Below are 16,930 nucleotides of genomic sequence, written 5' to 3' on the forward strand. Positions count from 1 at the left end.
AAAATATGGGTGTAAATTTTGTGAGCTTGCATTACATAGTTTTTTAGATATGACACCAAAAACATTAGCAAGAAATTAAAAAGTAGACAAATTGGACATCATCAAAATTTTCAAAATTTTGTGCTGCAAAGGACACTATCAAGAAAGTAAAAAGGCACATACACAATGGGAGGAATTTTTGCAAACTGTGAAGGGACTTGTATCTAGAATATATAAAGAACTTTTATAACTCAGCATAAGAAAGACAACCTCATTAAAAATAAGCAGAATTTGAATAGCTATTTCTCCAAAGAAGATATAAACGTAACCAATACACACATGAAGAGAGGCTCAACTTCATCAGCCATCAGGAAAAGCAAGTCACAGCCACACTGAGCTACCACTTTCACGTTGTTGCGATGGCTATCTGGACAGATAATAAAAAGATAAATATTAACGGACGTTGGCGAGGATGTGAAGAAATTGGACTCTGATACATTGCTGGTGGGAATGTGAAATGGTATAGTCACTTCAGAGAACAATCTGGTAGTTCTTTAAAAGGTTAAGCATAGTTCCCATGTGACTCAGCAATTCTACAAAATAAAGAGGTTTGAAAAGCCCTTCCTAGGGCAACTGCTCTAGTACTGACGAGAGGTTCAGGCCAGAAGAGTGGGGTGGGACAGAATGGAGGGGGCACCCAGCAGAGGGCACTTCGTGGAGCACTCACGCTGCCCCTGCGTGTATCAGCTCTCTTCATCTGCACACAGCCGGATGGGATCTGTTTACTCCTTTCTCCATTTTAGAGACAAGGGAAGTGACGCACAGAAAGATTAGGTAACTTGCCCCACGTCTAAATCTGCTGAGTGGCAGAGTTGGGATTCAAACCCGGGAACTCTGTCTCCACACCTGAGCTCTCAGCCACAACTTTGTTTTGAAGACATCGGTCCAGTTTCGCATTCCATGAGAAACCTGGCACAAGGTTTGGCCCATCCCTGGTCCTTGGAAAATGATTGTCCATGGAATGAATCTGGCTCTCCTGTCCGTCAGTCTGTGTTAGCAAGCCGGTCCTGAGCAGGGCTCTGCCGCCACCTACAACCAGGGAAGATGGAAACGGAGGTGCTGGTCTCCTGTCTTAGGATGGCTGCCTCCTTCCTTCCTTTATACTCTTTATAACGGCCAGCCAGCAGATCTTACCATGCAGCGGCACTATTCCAAATAGCTCATGTTTATTACTATTTGATATTATATTATTAGATTAGTATTATTGAACTAATATTTATGAAACATCTTCCATGTGTAGGCATTGTGCTCATCTCTTTGCAAGCATTATCTCCTTTGGACCTCACACTGACACTGAGAAGTTGATTCTTGTGAGTGGTCTATCGGTTAACGGCATGGATTCAGGAGCTAGACTGTGTGTGTTCGGACCTTAGCTCTGCCGTCCACCAGCAGTGAGGCTTGTACAGACTGTTTCACAACTCAGTTCCTCAGTTTCCTCATCTCTAAATGGCAAGAACACTATCACCTACTTCCTAGGATTGTCATGATGGATAGGAGTACAGGATGCAGGGTTTGGAACAGAGCCTATGTGCCAACAGGTGTGGGTGTTAGCTGTTATCGGCAGGCTCCTTGCTACTTCTGTTTACAACTTAGAAAACAGGGGGGCACCTGGGTGGCTCAGATGGTTGGACATCTGCCTTCGGCTCGGGTCATGATCTCCAGGTCCTGGGATGGAGCCCCATGTTGGGCTCCCAGCTCATCGGGGAGTCTGCTGCTCCCTCTCCCTCTGCCTCTCCCCCTGCTTGTGCTCTGTCTCTCAAATGAATAAATAAAATCTTAAAAAAAAAATGGGCTTAGATTATCAAGTACCTTCCACAAGAAGACAGAGCTAAGAGGCAGAGCCAGGATTCAAACACAGGGAGTTTGATTCCAAAATCTGCATTCAGCAGCAGTACGACAGACCACCTGTCTGCAAGATTCAGTTGACCTGGTGTATATCCTCTGTGAAGTGTCCTTTGTCTTCCCCAGATGGATTTAAGGATGCCTTTATTGCTATTTCCATAACTGTGTTCAACATTTTATTAGAAGTATGTAATACTGGGTATTTCTAGTGTTTTCTCATGACTTTACACAGTGGCTATACTACCGGTTCTTAATAAATATCTGTTGCTCTCAACTCTATTGCTAAAGATATCTACAGTCCATCCACTCCTCCCTTACTCCACGATTGCTGTGTTATTAGCTTAAGTTCTCAAAATTTCTTGCTCGAGTGGATATAACAGCACCTAGTTAGACTTTGTGCTACCGTACCCCTCACCATACTCTGTGGTATGAGATACTTTCAGTAAGCCTCTATTCTGTGCCACTAAAAGAATCTCTAGTTTCCCACCTGATAAAATTGATCCAAAAGCTAAATGTACATACATTTAGGCCCAAGAGTTTCGTGATAATTTGGACAGCCCTGACACTTGAGAGTTTTTAATAATTATTATTTTTTAAAGATTTATTTATCTTAGAGAAAGGGAGAGAGAGAGAGCAGAAGTAGGGGAAGGGACAGAAGGAGAGGGAGAGAGAATCTCAAGCAGATTCCCTGCTGAGTGGACCCCAACCAACGCCAGGCTTGATCTCGCAACACCGAGATCATGATCTGAGCCAAAATCAAGAGTCAGACGCTTAACCGACTGAACCACCCAAGCACCCCTAATAATTATTATTTGATAAATGTGGAACTGCCTCTGCTATTTAAAGCATAGGGATGAAGAGTATTGCTTTGTAAACACCTCTTGGCTGAACGTAAAAATGGTTGACCTAATCCTAATATGCCAAATATTGGGTTTTCTTTACTGTTACTGTGCCAGGCAAGCCATCTAAAATTTTTAACTGCCTGACAAGCTCCACATGGGTCTGTTTATGATCATGCACATCTTCCTTAAGGAAGGTATCTTCTACATGTTGAAGTTGACATTCATTCATTAAAACATCGCTTGATCAGAAATTAATAAACTTCGTTTCCTAAATAAATAAATCTTTTATAATGCATGAAGATTAAGAGTACTTCATTTCTCATTTTCCCTCAGCATGGAACTTGTAGGCTAAATTTTATTAACTGCTCAATTATACAATCTGGTTAGGGGCCAGGCAGCTTCGGAATTTTCTATTTACTACAATTCTTCCAGATTTTTTTCCTATCCAGTGGGTTGCATCTTAGTCAAGACTTGGATTCTGAATTCATAGTGTTTTAGTTTTCAACACCTTGATAACTAATGAAGTTAGGCACCTTTTTATACATTTATTCATTATTTGGATATCCTCTTTCTGAGTAGTGTCTATTCATGTCTTCTACCCAACTGCTCTCTTGGTGGTCTTTTTCTTTCTTTCTTTTTTTTTTTTAAGATTTATTTATTTATTTGAGAGAGCGAGAATGAGAGAGAGTACATGAGAGGGGGGAGGGTCAGAGGGAGAAGCAGGCTCCTCGCTGAGCAGGGAGCCCGATGCGGGACTCGATCCCGGGACTCCAGGATCATGACCTGAGCCGAAGGCAGTTGCTTAACGAACTGAGCCACCCAGGCGCCCAGGGTGGTCTTTTTCTTATTGATTTTTAGGAATTGCTTTTATGTTTTGTACCTGAGTCCTTTGTTAGTTACATGTATTGCAAATGTATTTTCTCACTCTATGACTTATTTGTTCATTCTCTTAATGGTCTTTTGATGAAAAGAAATTCCTGATTTTAATGTAGTTATTATCAGCATTTCCTTCATGATTAGTGTTTTTGTTTCCTGTTTATGAAATATTTGCAGTATACAAAGGTGAAGCTATTGTACAGGAAGGAAGAGAAGATATGAGCTAAGGAGGGGACAGAGAGGACTTTAGGTATAACGAGTTAGGGATTGTATTTGAGTATACACTGTTCAATAAGCACTCTGATACAAATGCTTGAAATTCACAGAGGTGGGTATGGCATACATAGATTTTGGAAGTTCTAAATCCTTTCCCTCCTCATTTTCATGTAGATGTTTTATCTGTGCTGCTCTTGTTTGCTAGGTCCTTGGACTCCTAAACTGCTGTCTTTAGTGGAGGAGAATATAAAGCTACCACATTCTTGTCTTTAGGAAACTTTCAAAGGTTTTATTTAAAGGGTTATCTCAGAATCATATCGCAGTATCAGGCATGGTCACTGGCCATAATTGTTGGCAGGACTTTGCAGTCTGATAAAAATTAGTCATGCTTATAGTCCCAGAAGAAGAAATTAACTTGCATTATTAAATATTCCATGCCCCCCCCAGCCATGTATGTAGGTGAAGCCCCATTGAAACATCACAGCCTATAAGAAGGAGGAGCAAGGGCGCCTGGGTGGCTCAGTTGGTTAAGCGACTGCCTTCGGTTCAGGTCATGATCCTGGAGTCCCAGGATCGAGTCCCACATCGGGCTCCCTGCTTAGTGGGGGGTCTGCTTCTCCCTCTGACCCTCTTCCCTTTCGTGCTCTCTGTCTCTCATTCTCTCTCTCAAATAAATAAATAAAATCTTTAAAAAAAAAAAAAAGGAGGAGCAAGATGTAGTCTCCCAAATGCTGCAAAACAGAAATGGAATATAAAAAAAATCATGATTACCTTCTCACAGTCCTGTCCCAAATCCTTAAAATCTCCCTTCCCCCTTTCACTCAAAAGAGGCTCTTTTATTTTTATTTTTTAATTAATTTTATTTTATTATGTTAGTCACCACACATTACATCATTAGTTTTTGATGTAGCGTTCCATGATTCATTGTTTGCTTATAACACCCAGTGCTCCTTGCAATATATGCCCTCCTTAATACCCATCACCGGCTAACCCATCCCCCACCCCTTTCCCCTCTAAAACAAAAGAGGCTCTTTTAAGAGAGTAGATAAGACTTTTTGGGTTTCTTACCTAAAGACATAAATTGAATTGGAAGGTTCTTATCTTCCATTCAGGTTCTTATGTCTCCATAAAAATATGCAGATGGAAACTTTCCAATAATCTTAAATCGCTACGCACGTGTGTGTGTGTGTGTGTGTGTTTGGTGTTTTATCTTTGCCCAAATACCTAGATTCATGCAGATGGATACTATAGAAGGCCAGAAAGATGAATAAACCAGCACTATTAATAGGCAGGTAGATCTTGTTTTCAACAGAAACACATGAAAAAATTATTGGTAAGCAAAGAGGTCTTGAGCCATATGTTGACTAATGCAAATCTTCAGAAACAGCCAGCAGTATATAAACTTGAATTTATCAATGGTAGTTGAATGAAGAAGGCATGAAAGTAGAAAGGCAGCAGTACACAGAAGGCTGTTGGTGCTTGCAGAACACAGTATATGGAAAAGGACTATATAAATCCTGTAAATAAATAACCGCACAGATACATTACTCAGTGTGACTCACTACTATAGACTATTTACCAGTGGCAAAATGACTTGGCTTCTTTAGGGCACCGCAGTTTACAGTGCATATTAGGACAACAGTAAATATGAAAATAATAGCCAGTATCCGTTCATAAATGCACTGGATCAGTTAATAGAAGGCTAACACAAAGGGACAATCAGCTGTGCATGTTTCCAACCCAAATGTGACCATTTAATTTAAAGATGTCATCTGTAATTTTAAAAATTTAAGCAGAAAATCCATGTTAATTAATAAAAGAGGTACCATATTAATTAATATTACCATATTAATTAATAAAAGAGAGAGCTCGACTCTGCGAACCTCACAGAATCATTAAGGATTTGGTCCAAATTTTCACTCTGCAGGCTGTTTGCTGAATTGTGTGCATCTGTGGGTAAGAGGAAAAGTTATAGCTCTGGGTAGATAATAGTGTGTCTAATGGCTTTCCTGTTAATTGAATTAACTTCATAGGACAGAAGTAGATCAGATCCTGCCAGGTAATAAGCTCGTTTCTAAGGGCAGTATCTTAACCCTTTCTGACAACAGGTACTGCTGGATTTCTTTAGGCCATTTGATTTCTTTAGGCCATTAACTGTTACCTAAGACCACAAAAAGTGAATAATGTATCTCCGAATATCTATATTGTAGGAAAATATAGAATACTTGCTTAGCAAAATGATGTAGAAGAGAGAGCATTGCCTGAAAATCAAGTTAGCTGGGCTTCATTTCTTAATATGATACTAATTAAACATATCATTTTATGTAAGTCACTTATCTGCTTTGTCTTTAAATTTCCTCTTTAAAAAAAATAAGAAAATACTTTTGCTGTATCCAGCTCGTAGAATTGAGAAAGTAAAATTAGACAGTTAAACATATAATGAGATAATTATATATAGATGATGAGATAATTTTACTCATATATATGTTAAATTTTATTTCTGGGGTCTTTTATTTTTGTCAGAATTGATTATCCTACTCTTTTTTTTTGTTAATCTTGATCTCCAACTGCATGGAATTTTTTTTCTAGATTGCTACAGATGATGAATGTTAGTTTAGGAAGTCATACCATCGTTCACTACTATGACAGTCTGATTTTGAGTCTAGCAAATATAGATTTTTGTTAGTAGACTTTTATTTCTTTAAACTGAATTTAAAATTTCTATGTCCATAAATAATAGCAGCAGAAATTATGATTATATCTAACTTACTAAATGCAAGGCTATGATCTTCTCCATTCTACAGATGAGGAAATTGAGGTCAATCTCCTATGCTTCCAGTCCACGGTTCCTGTGGATTTTAGGCATTGCCTTCTATTACCCTTCCTTGATTTCTATTGAGTAATTTGAATAACTCAGGCTATTTTCAGCTCAGGCCTTTGCACCAGCTGTTTCTACTTCTAGAACACAAACACAGTCTTCTCTATTCTTCATATGGCTGGCTCCTTCCCAACCATTAGGACTTCCCTGCCCCATATTTTGAAGAGTAAGTGCATGTCCTCCTTGTCTCTATCCCATGCCCTAGCTGTCATTGCCAAAACACTTGCCATAATTTGCAGTTTATTTACTTGCTTTTTGTATTCTCCACCAAGATGTAAGCTCAGTAAGGCAGGAATCATGTCTGTCTTGTTCATAGTTGAATCACCATCAGCTAGCTTGATATAAGGGGTACTTAAATGTTTTTGAATGAATGAATGAATGAATGAATGAACAAAATGCTGATTCTGATTCCCTGAGGGATTCTAAGATGATTCAAACCTCTTTCTCTCTCTCTCTGCCTTACATCCCACATGTTCCTTTCATTCTGTCTAATCCCAAGCTCTTAGAGCTCTCTGGACCTTCCAGACTTTTCATACCTCTGTGCTTTCCTTTTCCTTCTTGTTTCCTATTTAGAAAATGCTTTTATGAGCTAAATACTTGGCTTAACTTATTATCTTGTCAAAGCAGCAGGCTGTAGATGTCCCTTCTCTCACTATTGTTTTTCTAGCACTGTAATAACAGCTACATGCCCACTTCCCCTGTGGATTGTAAGCGGCTGGAATTTAGGGAACCTTCATCCTTTGAGTTCACACCCTCAGCCCTTAGCCCCGTGCTTGGTACATGGTAGTTGTTTGATAAATATTTGTTAAATGAATGAATGGCTGGGTGAACAAAAGGAAAAACAGAAGATTTATTAGATATAACCAACATACTTAGAAACATACCTAATTAGCTGTGTGACCTGTAACACATTACTTAGACCCTTTAAGCACCCATGTCCTCCTTTACTAAGATAAAACAATAGACTCTACCTTTGATCATTTTAATATTCAAATAAGATAATATATGTTGTATTAGAAAGGGTTCTTTAGAGAAACAAAGCCAATACAGGGTGTGTATGTGTGTGTGTGTGCGCACGCACATAAAGAGATTTACTTTAAGGAATTGGCTCATGTGATTGTGGAGGCTTGATGAATCCAAAATCTGATAGGGATGGCTGGCCAGCTGGAGATTCAGGAATTACAGTTACAGTCTGCTCTAAAAGCAGGAAGAGATGATGTTGCAAAGGTAGTCCAAAGGCCCAATGCTGGATAATTCCCTCTTGCTGAGGAGGTGGGGAGGAGTCAGCTTTTTGTTCTATTTGGGCCTTCAAACCGATTGGATGAGGCCCACCTACATTATGGAGAGCAACTGCTTAACTCAGAGGCTACTGATTTAAGTGTAAACCTCATCCAAAAACACTTCACAGAAACATCCAGACTAATGCTTGACCAAGTATCTGGATACTGTAGCCCAGCCAAGTTGACACATAAAATTAACTATCACATATGTAGTCCATTTAGTATAGTTTCTTAGACATGGGAAACACTCAAAACCAGACTCCTTGGTCTGATCCTATATCTTCATTCATGCCTGAAGGTCAGGAACCATGAGAATGTGTGTGTTAGGGCCAATGACTTGTGGTCTCTTGCTGGATGGAATGACATAATTTTCATTCTCCCCCATTCTGGAGTCTCTCGGCAAGCCACACATTGTAAGATTAAAGTATGTTTCCCATAAATAGCATAGATAAGAAATGCTTCTTCATGTTCAGCAGAAAGTGGACACAACAGAAATGTGTGTGAGGAACATCTTGGTGTAAAATCACAGATTGCCATGGCCTAATTCAAAGGCCCGGTCACTTGTAGTTCCCCAAAGTAGTTCAAGAAAAGAGCCATAGCACTATGTCCACTCTTTCTCAGAGGAGGATGCAAAAGTCATAAACTACTCTTTTCTTTAATTTCTATTATGGAAATTTCTGTCTGGCAGTCAGTGTCTTTAAGAGGACTCAGGCATATGCATGTGATGTACTGTCATAAAACTCCCAGAGTGAAAAACTCTCACCAGATTGATGTGGGAGTGATACATTATGATGGTATCCACGTGGTCCCGGTAAATTTATTTTCTGGACAACTTCAACTCTTTCCTAAGCTGTTACCAAGTGCAAAGGGTAAAATGCCCCCACCATGAAAGGAGCAAAAAAGTGAGTCTGTTGATTTGAGTCCTTAATATTTCACAACCACCTAAGGAATACCTATTAAGTGACATTGATTTTTCTTATACTGAAGATGGTGCCTTTAATGGTAGGTTGCCATTTTCTCATTTATCTCTGCCCATGAACCACTGCAAGAAATCTGGCCTATGCCCAGTGAAAGACGCATTTTGGCAGAGTGGAATTAAATTCAGTAGGAAAATCTGGGTGAGAGGGACTGGAAGTAAAACATTTAAATAACCGCACTATCATTACCCTCATTAGATCTGACCTAACATTATATATACACTTGGATGGAATGCACTATAGGATTAATAAAAAACTTCTCCACCTCAAAATCTAAATGGTTGACATAATGTTGTATTTGCAAGAGAGGCAGCAAAAGACCACATTGTTTAAAATGCTTTACGAAATTTTATTTGATATTATTCAATCATGCAGATTTTGTGGTAAATGTGCATTTCTAAAAATGCATAAACAAACATCTTATTTTTCCAGATCTTGCATTTTTCATAGAAATATACCACAGATTGTTACTTAAAGATTTGCTACTATGGATTCATATTCAAAGAGATAAATGAATTTATATGATGCCATTTGCTGATTATGAAAATAGAGAAATATAAAAATATTATCAGTAACAGAAAATATATATTCCCTTTGATTAATTTTAAAAATTAAACATAAACACTAAAATAAAGAGTAGTCAAGTTAGTTTTGCACACTTAATATATATTACCAATACTATATTTTTCATTCTTGAATAATGAAGCATGTGACCCACTGCTGTGTAATTTGGGCTTTGTTCAAACATTAATTGCTATAATCATGAAGGCTACTATTAGAAGCAGACAGAGCAGATCTGTGCACAGCAAAAGAGTGGCTTTAACCAGAGCTCCATCGTAGTATCTTATTTTGTTAGGAACATAGTTTAAATATTTAAAGAAGAATGTCATGTTGATTCATTGGTAGAGTTTGAACACGCATCTCAGGCATGAGTGGGGACCAGCAGAGTGATATGAATGATTACCAAATACTTGAGTATCTAGCCCCCCACAAAGAAGCTATTTTAACAAAGAGGGCTTAAAAAAGTTTTGCAAACCCTGTTTGGCTTTCTTTTCCTGCCACAGTAAATAATTATTTGATTTTCTTCATTTATGCTTTATGGAGCTAATTACATTTGCTTAGAAACAGTGTTAAAATTAAATGTAATTTTTAATTATAAAATGTTTCCTTGGAAACATTTTCTTGTAAGTTAAATGGTACTTTGTTCTAAAATACTTAATTTCACTTACAGTTAAAATCAAAGAGAGAGCACAGCACAGGGCAATTTAGAAACTACTGCATTAATTGCCACAAAAAAGTTAATATTTTTCAGAATGGACAACTAATGGTGAATATCCAATTAACGGCTACACAGTTATTTAACAACTATCTTCACAAAATAGTCATTCCATTTTATGACCATTAATTGAATGGTCACTGGTAGTAGACATTTTTTAAAAATTTGGAAATTTATTTAGAGATCTACAGTTTTCATTTAGAAATGTGTTCAGAAATTATCTATTTGTTTCCATTTAGCAAGAGCCGAACACAATGATCACAATTAAAAAGATCGGCACAGGTAGGTGGCCTCCAAGTTCGCAGCAACAGTTTCACAAATCACCTTAACACACCAGATTATTCACAGCTAAGGGCAAGCCTCTCTTCGGTTCATAAGGTGTTGTCCTGGAAACCATTTTGATGCAGTCGATAATAGGGCAGACGCTGAGACATAGAGTACAGCCAGTGCAGGAGTCGGTAACGGTGGGCAGGTGGGTGTCGGGATCAAACCGTATCGCCTGCAAACAGAAGTAAAGAGTATTGCTGTCACTGACCAAAAAGGTCAAGAACGCCCCCATTTTAGGAGGAACGTTTTCCTCCGCTGCAGTAGGACCGCTCTGGGAGAGACGCCGCGGCCCAGCCCTCCTCCGGAGCAGCTATAGCAACAGTTGAGAGGCCAGAGGGGAGGGGGAAAAAAAAAAGAAAAAGAAAACAAACCAGAGAAGAAATCCTCTTAAATTAGAAATACATGGTTTAAAATTCCTTAGAGGTATTTCTCTTGTGTCGTGCGAGGAAAAGCTTTCAGAACTCTCCGAAACGAGCTCTCTCGTTTCCTTTGCTCTGAGCAGAGCGCAGGTCCTTCCGGTCCTGCCGGGATGGGGTGTCTGCTACCCGAGGATGGTGGGGTGCTTTCTCTCCTCACATCCCTCGTTCTCCACAGTGAAAAAGTGTCACGGTCAGCTGGGGCAATGAATGTATTTGCTTGGATTTCACATTATGCATGTAGTTTTTAGAAGAAAACAGGAGTAAAAAAAAGTTGGCTTTAGTGCCTGTTTTGAGGTTTGAGGATTGTCAATGAAATAATTCCTCCATTCTGACTTTTGTCCTCTGTCATGTAAAATGGGTTATGATCCAATTCCAAATAATTTTTTTTTGTTAAAAAAGTTTCCCTCTCCCAACTGAATCTACTTGCAACTATAATTCTTCCCTCTTTTATGCACATGAAAATGAAAATGGTTTTATTAGAGTAAATTATGTCAGAATGCTTAATATTAAAAAAAAGAGTCTGACCTTCAAGGAAACAACCATTTCTATCTGAACAAGAACTGTAGATAAAACGACAAACCATAAGAAACTTTGTCCACATAAATTGCTGTTTTTTAAAATAGAACAGCACCTTGGATGGCTGTTTGAATGAGTAAAAACTATTTCTCTTCCTTGTGTACCCTTTTATAAATAGAAACCCAAGAAGCAATTGAAAATAAAATAATGCCTATATCTTAAAAATTTTATACTTTAAAAATTTGCAGGCATATAAAATTTTATATTCAGTTGAAGATTTTGATTTTCTATTTTTTATCTTTTTGAGACAGAAGAGTCAAAGGAGGACTTTTTAAACCTTTTTAAATGCATAATTGTGATTTTTTTCTCCGCATTAATATGGGTGTTTTGGCTTGTTTTGTTTTTTACTGATGTTGTACCAAGGTTAGAATTCTAAGGTAGGAGTCATAACTTTTAAGATTTGAGATATTAGAGCCCTGCTGCTATGATTTTAGTGACAGAACTTCTTGACTCATCTCTAATTGGTTAATTAGAGGAAAGACGAAAGTGAGTGTGATAGGATTAGCATTTCCAAAATAACTGTTAGAGACACATTTCAGCTACAAAAAAAAAGTGACACATAAAAATTTGGTATAGAATGAACATCAAATTAAAGAGGAAGAGATTTTTTAAAAATTAAAATATGTCTGTTATATCTGTTAGGTGGTCAGAAGAATATGCAAAATCCCACCGCCAGCAACATGGGACCTTCCTCCAGGCTGAATAAGCTAAATGAACTTCAATTTTTAAAAAGAGGCCATTTTATCGACCTTGAAAATTCCATTAATCATCTCAAAAGGTGTTATTTTACTCTACTTCTTCATAGCTTGAAAAGTTTAATGAGAATAATATGATTCTGTAGTTTTGAGACTGAAGACAGCTGAATCCCTGCTTCTTCTGTGTTGTCCCCTGGCAGCCTCTCGGCTGAAGGGTGAGGCCCTGGGAAGAATCCACAGCTCACTTCGTGTGGTAAGAATACAACCTGCTGGCTTCTCCAGTCACAAAGGAATTCCGGGTCCCAACACTTTCCCCAGTAGGAAGGTGCTTTTTCTTTCTCACTGTAGTTGAAGCCCAGTCAATATTGAATGGAAGAGAATTTTCTTCCGGTAGAAAGAATCAAGTCCTTGAATCAGGGTAATGGCAATACACGGTAGTTCTCTTCCCTCCCTTCTGTATTAAAGCCTAATGCTTCCTAATGTCCATCATTGGGTGGATTTCTCCTTCTGGTTGCATTTTTCCATCCAGTGTTATGGGTGATAAAACGATATTAAAATAACACTGTTAACTGGATAGTGGCACAGTTAGTACAAATTATGGCTTTCCTTTGAAAAAATTCCCATGCTCAGAGAGCAAGAGGACAGACATGCCCCTGCTGAGCGGCAGTACTGGGCACGTCTGGTCGGCATCGCACACTCAGCAACACAAGATGCTTTCTGCTACAAAAGCCAGAAGAAACATGCCTCACAGCATCCCAATTACAGCAGAATCCTTACCTGGTAGCCAGAGTCATTACAGGTCATGTAGCATTTGCCGCAGTTGATACACATTTCTTCATCGATCATGGCCACGACTTGCTCTAGGTTGCTCAGTTCACCAAACGCTCCAAGGTACTGCAGCGCTTTTCCAATGACATCCTACAAGGTAGGCACCGAAAGACTGACAGTGTTCATTGTAAAACATTACCATGCAATAATTAGGATCAGTCCAGATTTCTCTGTTTTTTTATCTGATGTTGCATTATGTAACTTAGGAGGCTTCCAGGAATGTAGTTCTCATAGATCTACTTTTCATAATTGTAGCTTAAATTTTTTTGTCTTCTGAAGGATGGGCAAATATGTGTATGTATGTGTATAAATATAGAGAGAGAGAGAGGGAGAGAGAGAGAGATCTCCAGCTTAGAAACACAAGACCTAATCGACTGCATTCCATAGGTTTTCTACTAGATGATCTAAAACTGTTTCTGTGGACAGAAGAAATGAACCTTGAATTTTCAGTGGTCGTGTCTTCCATTTTTTCCAGTTTTGAACTTTGAAGGACCCACAGCAATAAAAAGCAACAAAGGGTGATGCACTTAAACTAGAAAACTTTAGATTGCCAGGAATGAGGGGAATAAAAATGTGAATGTTATGCATTTATATCACTGCATTTGGATTCTAGATTTTCATTTCAAAAAGTGAACATGACAACACCTGTCATGTGTTGAGGAGTATATTTCATTATTTAAAAATTCTAATTTATGTTAATTAATCAGGTTCATCTAATAGCTAAAGAAGATGCTCTTTTACTTTTAAAGAACTAGGGTTGTCTTCATTCACCACTGAAGAGTCTTCATGTAGTTACACATTGCTTTGTTCTTCATATTAATTGGAAGTGTGCTTAATATGTGAAGCAGAGAAGATGTTTCATCAACAATAAGAAATACTTTGTTGCATAAAACAAAAACAGAAGGATGTAACAATGTTTGTCAAATTAGTATGCTGTTAAGATTTTCTGCTTTTGTTTTTAACTTTTAACAAGATAATTTTTTTGTTTGAATTCAAGGTCTGCATTCAAGGAGGTTTGACTCTTACTTAGAGCTATCTTCCTGTATTCTCTTTGGCATTTTATTTTCTGCTCTTCTTTTTATGACCTTGGTTACCCTTTTTTACTTTTTTTCTCTATTTCAGCTCTAAATGACAATGTGCTCATGACTGGGAGCTTTCAGACTGAAACAAAGTCTACATTATTATATACAGTTTATTTGTGCATCTCTCAAGGAGTAAGATGATAGAAACTTTACAAGACTGTTTTCACTATTTTCAATGTGTTGGAGATAGAACTTCAACTATACTGTAGTCTTGTTTGTAGGTGGGCACTTGATGTCCAAATCAGTATCTCTATTTGGAGTTGCTCTCACAATCTCAAGATCTACATTTGTCAGCTGCATGATGAGCACTGTCACTAGAAATCAGTACCTCAGATTCTCCACTCACTAAACTTATCATCAACACCACGAAACTGGGTCTTCCTTCTGATTTCCTTCGTCTTGTGAACAGCGGTAGGATTTTTCCAATCTGAAGCTTAAAATTTCTGCATTCGATTCTACTCCAACTTCTCCATACTCCAGCATCTTGTCTGTCTGTGGTCAAGTCTTATGAGTTCTGGATCTGCAATATCTTTTGAGTCCTCTTTCCATGTCTACTACAATCTGTAACCATGACTAATTAGCTTTCCATTACTTCTAATGAAGTTAAGAGCCCACCTGATGAGTCCTTCTCATATTCTTTCTTTCCCCACTCCACCCTATGTAATGTTCAGCACAGACTAAATTTCTCGCTACCTTACTAAAAAATCTGTTAAATTAAATATTGTCTCACATTTAAGGCTTTCTAACAACATCTTTTTTGGTCTTATTTCTCACTTCCAAACAGCATGTGCTTCAGCTACACTGAACACATACTTCACACTGAACCACACCTGTCAATTGACTCCTCTGGTGCCTAATTTTATGTTGAGTGCTCTGTCCAGAATACCCGTCCTTCTCATCTCCACTTTGAAAAATCTTTCCCATCCTTCAAAGACATCTCATGTGTCACTGCTTCATGAAGATTCTTCATGAATCTTCATGAAGATTTCCTCAATTCTTCTTCTGTCTTCAAAGACATCTCATGTGTCACTGCTTCATGAAGATTCTTCATGAATCTTCATGAAGATTTCCTCAATTCTTCTTCCACCTTTCCTAACCAAACTGATGATCTCTTTGTCTCTTTCCCTTCTTCGTCTCCACCATTTTCTCACCTCTCCTTCTCCCCTCCCCATCTTCTCTTCTATTCCCCCAATGACCTATCGTATTTTATCTATCATGTGGAGGCAATGATAACAGACAACTTTTGAGTTCTTACTGTGTATTAGACCAATGCCATGATTTTAAAGCACTGCCTCATTTAAACCTCAACACATGATGAGGTGAATGAGTTTAAGGTACAAAATTAAGTAAATGATGAAGCAGGGATTCAGTCAGTGCTGCCTGACTTCAGATTCTGTGGTCATAAGCACTTCTATGCTGACTCATCTGTTATTTCTCTGTTTAGCAAATTCTACTTTATGATGTAGATATTTTCTATATTTAGCTTCCTATATGCAGTCTCCTAGCAGGCTTTATTCATCTTTGTGTCTCCTCTGGAATATCTTGCTCCTGCAGATCACTGAAACATAATGGGTGCTCAAATATTATTAAAATAAATATAGCATTCATTTATTCATGTACTAGACAGTATAATATTAGGCACATAGTTGTATGGGCTAATAGCTACTTGTTGATTTACTGAACAGTATAATATTAGGCACATAGTTGTATGGGCTAATAGCTACTTGTTGATTTACTGAACAGTTTTATTAATATGAGAATCATAAAAAGATTTGAGCCTTTCTTTAAATACAAAATAATCATAGTCAAAGTATCTGGACATGCTTAATATTTCTAATAATATTTTAAGGCAGTAAGTCCATGAGGTCACTTGCTAGCTATAAAACTATTTATATGTGATAAAAAATATAATTTTTTTCAATCTAGGAAATAAATCAGTCAAAGCAGTTGCTTTATTGAATCAGATCATTGCTTGACTGAAATCACCAGAAAATATTCAAATGATAATTAAACAGGAAACTCCCTAGACAGTCATCAAACCTCCAAGGCTTATTCAAAAGACACAATGTATATTTCAAGAAATTTTATTGTAAGAGGCAAGTTCACATTCTGTGTATATTAAATATACCTTCTGCTCTGTATTGGAGATTTGTGGTTATTATTTATTAAAATATTGTTTAGGGTGCCTGGGTGGCTCAGTTGGTTAAGCGACTGCCTTCGGCTCAGGTCATGATCCTGGAGTCCCGGGATCGAGTCCCGCATCGGGCTCCCTGCTTGGCAGGGAGTCTGCTTCTCCCTCTGACCCTCCCCCCTCTCATGTGCTCTCTCTCTCTCTCATTCTCTCTGTCTCAAATAAATAAATAAAATCTTTAAAAAAATAAAATAAAATAAAATAAAATATTGTTTAATGTGAAACTAAATAAAACAAGGTCTTTGGAGGCTCTAAACTTTATTAGCACATGGTGTTAAAAAGTCATCATAGTTCTTAAGCTACTATAGTTTTTTAATCTGGAAGAGGTTAAAAGATTGATAACCATTTTAAATTATTTTGGGAAAGAGTATCAGAGAAAATGAATTACCATTCTCTGTGCCTGAAAATGTGGACATTTGTTTAAAACCCAAAGCTTCCACTTAGTACTGTCAGCTTATCAATACCATTGAGAACACGTATGGAATTTGGAGTTCACTGAAAGGCACATATAATCAGTAAAGGACATATGGCTAGTCTAGTCCTTCTTGGACACACATCTGTGGAGATTAAGGAACCTACATTTCTT

At 37.9% G+C, this 16,930-nt stretch overlaps 1 protein-coding gene across 1 annotated transcript in view; it reads right to left on the reverse strand.

Annotated features, from left to right (window-relative positions):
* Nucleotides 1-10,388: 10,388 nt before the first annotated feature.
* DPYD (dihydropyrimidine dehydrogenase) overlaps nt 10,389-16,930 on the reverse strand; it is a 799,188-nt gene continuing 792,646 nt past the window's right edge. Inside the window, 2 exon segments of the mRNA XM_021690256.2 lie at nt 10,389-10,725; nt 13,021-13,161. Coding sequence (XP_021545931.1) covers nt 10,552-10,725; nt 13,021-13,161 — 315 coding nt within the window. The 3' untranslated portion in view covers nt 10,389-10,551.

Source organism: Neomonachus schauinslandi, chromosome 4 (assembly GCF_002201575.2).
Source record: "Neomonachus schauinslandi chromosome 4, ASM220157v2, whole genome shotgun sequence".
Taxonomy (NCBI): Eukaryota; Metazoa; Chordata; class Mammalia; order Carnivora; family Phocidae; genus Neomonachus; species Neomonachus schauinslandi.